The 11,091-nt window shown below is 37.1% G+C and overlaps 1 protein-coding gene across 4 annotated transcripts in view; it reads left to right on the plus strand.

The window, feature by feature from the left end:
* ctdspla (CTD (carboxy-terminal domain, RNA polymerase II, polypeptide A) small phosphatase-like a) overlaps positions 1-8,728 on the plus strand; it is a 23,929-nt gene extending 15,201 nt beyond the window's left edge. For 3 of the 4 annotated variants that reach the window (XM_061964893.1, XM_061964894.1, XM_061964895.1), the window contains 2 exons: positions 8,512-8,596; positions 8,668-8,728. In XM_061964893.1, coding sequence (XP_061820877.1) covers positions 8,512-8,590 — 79 coding nt within the window. In that variant the 3' untranslated portion in view covers positions 8,591-8,596; positions 8,668-8,728. Of the gene's footprint in view, positions 2,510-8,511; positions 8,597-8,667 lie in introns of those variants that run through there. The other variant, XM_061964896.1, reaches the window with a different exon arrangement.
* The last annotated feature ends 2,363 nt before the right edge of the window (positions 8,729-11,091 follow it).

Genomic DNA, 11,091 nt, shown 5'->3' on the forward strand with positions numbered 1-11,091 from the left:
AAAAGGTCACAATTTCACAAGAAAAACTTAGAATTTTGGCAGTATTATAATAAAAGTTGTCATTTTACTCAACGCAAGTCAAAATGTTACAAGAAAAACTGAACATTTGTGCAATAATATGATACAAGTTGGAATTTAACTCAATAACAGTCGCACTTTTACAAGAAAAGCTTCAAATTTGGGCAATTTTATGAAAAGAGTCGCAATTTTACTCGACAAAAGTCACAATTTTATAAGAAAACTTAAACATTTTGGCAATATCGTAATAATAATTGGAATTTTGCTGGGCAAAATTATGACAGAAGTCATAATTTTACTCAAAACATTTCACTATTTTATAAGAACGTCAAAAAAATTGGTAAAAAAATTGCTTAAAAAATTGTGGTAAAAGTCCAAATTTGATGACATGTGTCACCATTTTGCATAAAAAGTAATAATTTTACAATAAAAAAATAAAAAAATAATCATAATAATTTCACGAGAAACAGAAAGAATATGAGAAATTGTGTTTAGTTGTGTGATATCATGGGCGATGCAAGCAGTCCTGCAGAGTGTTTCCTTGTGTGTGATATCATGTGCGATACAAGCGGTCCTGCAGAGTGTTTACTTGTTTGTGATATCATGTGCGATACAAGCACTCCTGCAGAGTCTTTACTTGTGTGTGATATCATGTGCGAAACAAGCAGTCCCACAGAGTGGTTACTTGTGTGTGATATCATGTGCGATACAAGCAGCGTGTTTACTTGTGCAAAGCTGGACAGCCAGTTAACATCTAAATGTCCTCCAATAAACACACAATTTCTTCTATTTTACTAATGTCATTTTCTAAAGGTAAACATGCTATCAGCTACACAACAGCTAAGCACACGATAGCACACAAGCTAGACATAGGTAATAATCATTAATTAATTATAGTTGCATATTACTTACACATACAAAAAGTCTCCAAGGCAGAAACGTATTAGAAAGTATCCAGTAACCTTTCTAGATATATAAATAGGTGTATTTACAACATTATTAATATATACATACTATGCAAATATAAAAAAAGCTTGTTTTGAAAAATGAGTTGGAATTTCACAAGAAAAGGTCACAATTTCACAAGAAAAACTTAGAATTTTGGCAGTATTATAATAAAAGTTGTCATTTTACTCAACGCAAGTCAAAATGTTACAAGAAAAACTGAACATTTGTGCAATAATACGATACAAGTTGGAATTTAACTCAATAACAGTCGCACTTTTACAAGAAAAGCTTCAAATTTGGGCAATGTTATGAAAAGAGTCGCAATTTTACTCGACAAAAGTCACAATTTTATAAGAAAACTTAAACATTTTGGCAATATCGTAATAATAATTGGAATTTTGCTGGGCAAAATTATGACAAAAGTCATAATTTTATTCAAAACATTTCACTATTTTATAAGAACGTCAAAAAAATTGGTAAAAAAAATTGTGGTAAAAGTCCAAATTTGATAACATGTGTCACCATTTTGTATTAAAAAGTAATAATTTTACAATAAAAATAATAATGATAATAATTTTACGAGAAAATATTGCAATATTACAGAAACAGAAAGAATATGAGAAATTGTTCCCAATTTGATAAGAAAAAAGTCGACACATTGTGAGAAAAAGACTTATTTTAGGTATTTAATTTTTTTTTTTTGAATTGTTTTTTAATCTTCCTTATTTATTTCAAGTTATTACAGTATGTCTCTATATACATATTTATGTATTTTTCTTTTTTTTTTTATCAATTTTTGTCCAAAAGGGGGGGCATTTCAATTTCTCACACACACTTGTTATTACATATGTAGGCCAGAGAGGGAGCACTTCAATTTTTTACACACACTTGTTATTTCAAATGTTGACCAGAGGGGGAGCACTTCAAATTTTTACACACACTTGTTATTACATATGTTGACCAGAGGGGGAGCACTTTTAAAACCGACACACAGTCAATTTGAAAAATCCCTTCTTTTTGGGACCACCCTCATTTTGATAGATGTCACCACCAGGGGGTGCAAATGAGATCTCCATTTTTTTTGTTTTTTGTGATGTGCTTAGCTGCCGCCTTGTTTCTCCATATATTGCTGCCTTTGCACCTGTCAATGTTTACTTTTGTATGCACATTAAACCAACAAAAAAAATCCTGACTTTGGAGCAATGTTCACGGACTCTAGTATTTGGCTCTCTATTAGATGCAATGGTTTTCCGTATTGGGACCATGATTTATGTCCTAACTTGTCCACACCTCCTCATATGGAAGCTACTTTTCCTTGTTGCTGTCTCAAGAAGCATAGAAATACAAGAACACACACACACACACACACATTCTTGTATTTCGTACCTTCTTGAGACCTGAGAAAAAGGCCTACCTCTTTAGGACCACCCTTTCTAGATATATACAGATTTGTATTTACAACATTAATAATATATACATAGTATGTAAATATAAAAAAAGTAAGCTTTTAGTAATTTTGTTGTTGTTGAATTTTTTTGTTTGTAATTGGTTTTTAATATTCATTATTTACTTCCAGTATGTCTCTATATACAGTACATATTTATTAATTAAAAAAAAAAAATTGGGCCAAAGAGGGCGCATTTCAATGTCTTACACACCCTTGTTATTTCATATGTTGACCAGAAGGGGAGCACTTTAAATCCCTCCTTTTTGGGACCACCCTCATTTTGATAGATGTCACCACCATGGGGTGCAAATGAGATCTCTATTTTTTTGTTTTTTTTAATGTGCTTAGCTGCCGTCTTGTTTTTCCATATATCGCTGCCTTTGCACCTGTCAATGCTTACCACCACCAGGTGTGAATGATGGGTTCTACATGTCAAGCGACTTTGGGTACTTAGAAAAGCGCTATAAAAATCCCAGTTATTATTATTATTAATGTTTACTTTTGTATGCACATTAAATCAACAAAAAAAAATCCTGACTTTGGAGCAATGTTCACGGACTCTAGTATTTGGCTCTCTATTAGATGCAATGGTTTTCCGTATTGGGACCATGATTTATGTCCTAACTTGTCCACACCTCCTCATATGGAAGCTACTTTTCCATGTTGATGTCTCAAGAAGCATAGAAATACAAGAACACACACACACACACACACATTCTTGTATTTCGTACCTTCTTGAGACCTGAGAAAAAGGCCTACCTCTTTAGCACCACCCTTTCTAGATATATACAGATTTGTATTTACAACATTAATAATATATACATAGTATGTAAATATAAAAAAAGTAAGCTTTTAGTAATTTTGTTGTTGTTGAATTTTTTTGTTTGTAATTGGTTTTTAATCTTCATTATTTACTTAAAGTTATTACAGTATGTCTCTATATACATATTTATTCATTTAAAAAAAAAAAAAAAAATTGCGCATATCAATGTCTTACACACCCTTGTTATTTCATATGTTGACCAGAGGGGGAGCACTTTAAATCCCTCCTTTTTGGGACCACCCTCATTTTGATAGATGTCACCACCAGGGGGTGCAAATGAGATCTCCATTTTTTTTGTTTTTTTTGTAATGTGCTTGGCTGCCGTCTTGTTTTTCCATATATCGCTGCCTTTGCACCTGTCAATGCTTACCACCACCAGGTGTGAATGATGGGTTCTACATGTAAAGCGACTTTGGGTACTTAGAAAAGCGCTATATAAATCCCAGTTATTATTATTATTAATGTTTACTTTTGTATGCACATTAAATCAACAAAAAAAAATCCTGACTTTGGAGCAATGTTCACGGACTCTAGTATTTGGCTGTCTATTGGATGCAATGGTTTTCTGTATTGGGACAATGACTTATGTCCTAACTTGTTCACACCTCCTCATATGGAAGGTACTTTTCCTTGTTGACGTCTCTAGAAGGGTAGAAATACAACAACACACACACACACACCTGCTGATACAACTAATGGACTTTTTCTATCAAACAAGTCATATTCTCGGAGCAAAAAGAAGTTTGCTGATTTGTATATTCTTATTTCTTTTCTTTGTGTGGACTTTGTGGTGCAAAGGTTGCGTTGAAAGGCCTTTTTCTCTTTCAGTCTGAAGTGCCTTCATTGCTCGTTTGCTCGTGGGGGTCCTCAGAGAACCCCCAAACACAAACCTTACCATCCAACGTTGACTCAATGTTTCAACGAGCTCGTTAAGTTGACTCTTTCCACGGGGAAATGTTGGCCCCGGTGAGGACATCCTCTGAGAAATGTTCAACTTTTGGATACCGATGGTTGACTTAGCATGGGTGCTCTGAAAGTGTATTTATTGAAAATAGGATTGTAAATGGTACTGTACCAGATGATTAAAGCCAAACCTTTGCACAAACTCACTTTGTGTCGTTTTCACTGCAACAATGACCATGTTTATGTACTAAAGCCAAAAGCAGTGAAGTTGTCACATTGTGTAAATGGTAAATAAAAACGGAATACAATGATTTTGCAAATCCTTTTCAACTTATATTCAATTGAATAGACTGCAAAGACAAGAAACTTCATTTTTTTTGGTGAAAATAATCATTAACTTAGAATTGAATGGCAGCAACACATTGCAAAAAAGTTGTCACATGGGCATTTTTACCACTGTGTTACATGGCCTTTCCTTTTAACAACACTCAGTAAACGTTTGGGAACTGAGGAGACACATTTTTAAATTTGAATTATTTCCCATTCTTGCGTGATGTACAGCTTAAGTTGTTCAACAGTCTCCCTTCTCATATTTTAGGCTTTATATTTTCAATGGGAGACAGGTCTGGACTACAGGCAGGCCAGTCTAGTACCCGTACTCTTTTACTATGAAGCCACGCTGTTGTAACACGTGGCTTGGCATTCTCTTGCTGAAATAAGCAGGGGCGTCCATGATAACGTTGCTTAGATGGCAACATGTGTCGCTCCAAAACCTGTATGTACCTTTCAGCATTAATGGTGCCTTCACAGATGTGTAAGTTACCCATGTCTTGGGCACTAATACACCCCCATACCATCACACATGCTGGCTTTTACACTTTGCGCCTATAACAATCCGGATGGTTCTTTTCCTCTTTGATCCGGAAGACACGACGTCCACATTTTCCGAAAACAATTTGAAATGTGGACTCGTCAGACCACAGAACACTTTTCCACTTTGTATCAGTCCATCTTAGTTGAGCTCGGGCCTGGCGAAGCCGGCGGCATCTCTGGGTGTTGTTGATAAATGGCTTTGGCTTTGCATAGTAGAGTTTTAACTTGCACTTACAGATGTAGCAACCAACTGTAGTTACTGACAGTGGTTTTCTGAAGTGTTCCTGAGCCCATGTGGTGATATCCTTTACACACTGATGTTGCTTTTTGATGCGGTACCGCCTGAGGGATCGAAGGTCCGTAGTATCATCGCTTACGTGCAGTGATTTCTCCAGATTCTCTGAACCTTTTGATGATATTACGGACCGTAGATGGTGAAATCCCTAAATTCCTTGCAATAGCTGGTTGACAAATGTTGTTCTTAAACTGTTCAACAATTTGCTCACGCATTTGTTGACAAAGTGGTGACCCTCGCCCCATCCTTGTTTGTGAATGACTGAGCATTTCATGCTTTTATACCCAATCATGGCACCCACCTGTTCCCAATTAGCCTGTTCACCTGTGTGATGTGTCCAAAGAAGTGTTTGATGGGAATTCCTCAACTTTCTCAGTCTTTTTTGCCACTTGTACCAGCTTTTTTGAAACACGTTGCAGGCATCAAATTCCAAATGAGCTAATATTTGCAAAAAATAACATTTTCCAGTTTGAACGTTAAATATCTTGTCTTTGCAGTCTATTCAATTGAATATAAGTTGAAAAGGATTTGCAAATCATTGTATTTTGTTTTTATTTACCATTTACACAACGTGACAACTTCACTGCTTTTGGGTTTTGTATTTACTCATTTGACTCATAAATTCCAAACAGTTTTTTATTTTTATTTTTTACACGATGATAATGTAAAAAGAGGGATTTCTAATCACTGCTATGTTGGAATTCTTATCAATATTAATACTGTTGTTGATATTATTCATTTTTGTTTGCCTACTTTTGGATTGTTATGTGTCATGTTTGTGTGTCTTCTCAATTGCTCTGTTGATCGCTATTCCATGATTGGAATGTATTATTATGGTATTATTTTGTTGATGATGCTGATTAATAAAAAAATATATATATAAAAAAATAAAATAAAATAAATAAATACCAAACTGCTGACCAAATTACCAGCAATTTGCTCATTTGGAAAAAAACTTTTTCTTTAAGGGAAAAACAAAATGCACCAATAATTTTAGGTTTACCAGGTTTTGCAAGAGTAAAGTTGTATTTCAAAAAGGTGTAAAAGTATATTTGAGTACTTTTATTTAATTATACTTTCAGTCTTTATACACATTTGAACAATTTGACATCATTTGGAATTTTATTCAATACAGTTTATTATTGTGAAATTGCTATTTTTCAGTAACACTTTCCAGTTAATTTTCTTTTATTCCATTTTATTACAATTTAATTATTTAACATTCCTGACATTATTCTAACTTTGTTTTTGCCATATTTGTGGTTTTTTTTGGGGATAGGATCCAGCTTATGTGTGACCCTAATGAGTAGACATGTTTAATAGAAGATAATAATGACTACACACTAGAGATGCGCGGTTTGCGGGCACAACCGCGGATTATCCGCGGATCGGGCGGATGAAATAAAAAAAAATTAGATTTTATCGCGGGTCAGGTCGGGCCGGGTGGTTCAAATTATAAAAAAAAATTAGATTTTAAATAGATTCAGGCGGGTGGCAGTTAAACCAATTGGGAAATATATATACATAGTTAAATGTTGTTACCCACATACGAAAAACGAGCAGGCACCTGCAGCATATGCCACAACAGAAGAAAAAAAAAAAAAGAGATGGACACTTTTACGGAGCGGAGAAGGGACGCCTCGCCGGGGTCCGGGACCGAGGCCCCTTCCCCCGAGAGGGCCCCACCGGGAGCCGTAGCTGAGGCGATCCGCGAGAAGGGCCCGACGCACGTCCAGGGTCACCACCGCGCCCACCGCACCGACACCCCGCCTCGTCCGCCTTCGCCGCGGCCGGCGTCACGCGCAGCAGGTAAGCAGCTTACCTGCCCGCCACCCCCGTGGCCGGGGACTCGTAACAGGGGTCACTCCGCGCGCTCCGCCCGCGCAGCTTACCTGCCCGCCACCCCTGTTGCCGGGGGCACGTAACAGGGGTCACTCCGCGCGCAGTGCGCTCACGAAAGGGGTGGGGCTCACCCTGGTTGATATAGACAGCAGGACGGTGGCCATGGAAGTTGGAACCCGCTAAGGAGTGTGTAACAACCCACCTGCCGAATCAACTAGCCCTGAAAATGGATGGCGCTGGAGCGTCGGGCCCATATACCCGGCCGTCGCCGGCAGCGAGACGCGCTTGGAGGTGCGCTCAGCGCGGCTCCCATATGATTGCGCACTGGTGTGCGTCTGGGTCGTGACAGCGTGGCACGCGAATGTCTGTGCTGCATTGGATCAGTCTCCTTTCTTTAACAGGCAAAAGCTTTATAACCTCACTAATGCCTTGCATCGTCTATATTAGATATATAACAACGGGCGGGTGCGGGCGGATGGCGGGCGGATGCGGTTCTGATCAAATGTTAGATCGGGTGGATTGCGGATGGTTGACGACTTTCTGATGCGGATGAAATAATTGCCTATCCGCGCATCTCTACTACACACATACGTACAATAATCTCATTATCATTCCAACAAATAAAGAATAATAAAATAGTATGTCGGGCTGTGTTATGGATATTTTTTTCTTTATATCTTATAAAAAAGTGTAAAAAATACATTATTTTATTGTTTAGAATAATAAAAAAAATATACTTTTCTTTAACTTCTAATCCTCTTAAAATTTACTTTTAATTCTCACAAAATGTAACATTTAATTTTTCTTTTCTTTTATCTTTAAATAGATAGCTGGATAGCTATCAGGGCTGTCAACGTTAACATTGTGATTAAAAAAATAAAATGATTATTGTGTTATCATAAATGAGCAAAGATGAGTGACGAAAGGCGGCCAATTTCACTTTAAAACAAACTCAGAAGGAACTTTCGATTAAACTGATAGAATTTGTTGTAATTGCAGTGACAAACGTTCTTACCACTTGTCATTTAAAATAGCATCTTAAAGTAAAATACGTCGACAACAAACTACGCTGGCAGAGTTGATTGTGTCGATGTTGTCAACAAAAGTAGCACAGATAAGTTAAACATATTCCAAACATGTAAACCACTTAACATCCGTGAAGACCGAGTCCTCCAAGAAGATGTCCTTCATATCCGAGGCACAATTACAACAACTGTACTACACAGACAAGAGCATCAAGTTGCAACTACTGGCTGCATGTGAATTTGTTCTGCTTCCTGGAGAACGTCGGACATCTGTACACGGGCAAGAGCATCAAGTTGCAACTACTGGCTGCATGTGAATTTGTTCTGCTCCCTGGAGAACGTCGGACATCTGTAAGTCTTCGCAACCAGCTGGGGTGGCATTGTACCAAAGGAAAGAGATCAGCATTGTCATCTGAAAAAAGGTAAACAAGCTTTTTTAAAGAAGTGCTTCTCAATGACTTTTTGTCATTATTTTCTGTCACGCCCCCTCTAGGGGACGAAAAAAAGTCCACTCGCCACCTCAATGGAAATCCCGACGAGAACCCGACAATATTTATTTATGTCCTCATTCCCGGTAAACTGAAGGGTCATGTACAACGTTCGCCAGGGTGGTCGTTGCAGCGCTCGCCGGGGTCACCGTACTGCTCTATGACTAGATCTGTCCTAAGTTTATGACTAAATCTGACCTACCTAAGTATGACTATCTGTCCTAAGTCTATAACAAGGTCTGTCCTATCTAAGACTATGACCTACCTATGACTAGATCTGTCCAATACCTATGACTAGATCTGTCCTAAGTCTATGACTTGATACCTATCTAAGTCTGACTAGATCTATCCTAAGTCTATTTCTTGATCTGACCTATCTAAGTCTGACTAGATTTATTCTAAATGACTACATTTATCCTAAGTCTATGACTCGATCTGTAAATCTATGACTAGATTGTCCTAAGTCTATGACTCAATCTGTCCTAAGGCTAAGACTTGATCTGACCTATCTAAGTCTGACTAGCTTTATTCTAAATGACTACACTTATCCTAAGACTATGACTAGATCTTTAAGGCTATGACTCAATCTGTCCTAAGGCTAAGACTTGATCTGACCTATCTAAGTCTGACTAGTTTTATTCTAAATGACTACATTTATCCTAAGCCTATGACTCGATCTGTAAATCTATGACTAGATTGTCCTAAGACTATGACTCAATCTGTCCTAAGGCTAAGACTTGATCTGACCTATCTAAGTCTGACTAGTTTTATTCTAAATGACTATATTTATCCTAAGACTATGACTAGATCTTTAAGGCTATGACTCGATCGTCCTAAGTCTATGACTCAATCTGTCCTAAGGCTAAGACTTGATCTGACCTATCTAAGTCTGACTAGATTTATTCTAAATGACTACATTTATCCTAAGTCTATGACTCGATCTGTAAATCTATGACTAGATTGTCCTAAGTCTATGACTCAATCTGTCCTAAGGCTAAGACTTGATCTGACCTATCTAAGTCTGACTAGCTTTATTCTAAATGACTACACTTATCCTAAGACTATGACTAGATCTTTAAGGCTATGACTCAATCTGTCCTAAGGCTAAGACTTGATCTGACCTATCTAAGTCTGACTAGTTTTATTCTAAATGACTACATTTATCCTAAGCCTATGACTCGATCTGTAAATCTATGACTAGATTGTCCTAAGACTATGACTCAATCTGTCCTAAGGCTAAGACTTGATCTGACCTATCTAAGTCTGACTAGTTTTATTCTAAATGACTATATTTATCCTAAGACTATGACTAGATCTTTAAGGCTATGACTCGATCGTCCTAAGTCTATGACTCAATCTGTCCTAAGGCTAAGACTTGATCTGACCTATCTAAATCTGACTAGTTTTATTCTAAATGACTACATTTATCCTAAGACTATGACTAGATCTTTAAGTCTATGACTCAATCTGTCCTAAGGCTAAGACTTGATCTGACCTATCTAAGTCTGACTAGTTTTATTCTAAATGACTACATTTATCCTAAGCCTATGACTCGATCTGTAAATCTATGACTAGATTGTCCTAAGGCTATGACTCAATCTGTCCTAAGGCTAAGACTTGATCTGACCTATCTAAGTCTGACTAGATTTATTCTAAATGACTACACTTATCCTAAGACTATGACTAGATCTTTAAGGCTATGACTCGATCGTCCTAAGTCTATGACTCAATCTGTCCTAAGGCTAAGACTTGATATGACCTATCTAAGTCTGACTAGTTTTATTCTAAATGACTACACTTATCCTAAGACTATGACTAGATCCCTAAGTCTATGACTCAATCTGTCCTAAGGCTAAGACTTGATCTGACCTATCTAAGTCTGACTAGTTTTATTCTAAATGACTACACTTATCCTAAGACTATGACTAGATCTTTAAGGCTGTGACTCGATCGTCCTAAGTCTATGACTCAATCTGTCCTAAGGCTAAGACTTGATCTGACCTATCTAAGTCTTGACTAGATTTATTCTAAATGACTACACTTATCCTAAGACTATGACTAGATCTCTAAGTCTATGACTCAATCTGTCCTAAGGCTAAGACTTGATCTGACCTATCTAAGTCTGACTAGTTTTATTCTAAATGACTACACTTATCCTAAGACTATGACTAGATCTTTAAGTCTATGACTCAATCTGTCCTAAGGCTAAGACTTGAACTGACCTCTCTAAGTCGGACTAGATGTATTCTAAATGACTACATTAATCCTAAGAGTATGACTAGAATTGTAAATCTATGACTAGATCCGTCCTAAGCCTGTGACTCAATCTGTCCTAATTCTTAGACTTGATCTGACCCCTCTTTGACTAGATCTGTCCTAAGTCTCTATCTAAGTCTGACTAGATCTGTCCTAACATCGGTCTGTAGTTG

Source organism: Nerophis lumbriciformis, linkage group LG07 (assembly GCF_033978685.3).
Source record: "Nerophis lumbriciformis linkage group LG07, RoL_Nlum_v2.1, whole genome shotgun sequence".
Classification (NCBI taxonomy): Eukaryota; Metazoa; Chordata; class Actinopteri; order Syngnathiformes; family Syngnathidae; genus Nerophis; species Nerophis lumbriciformis.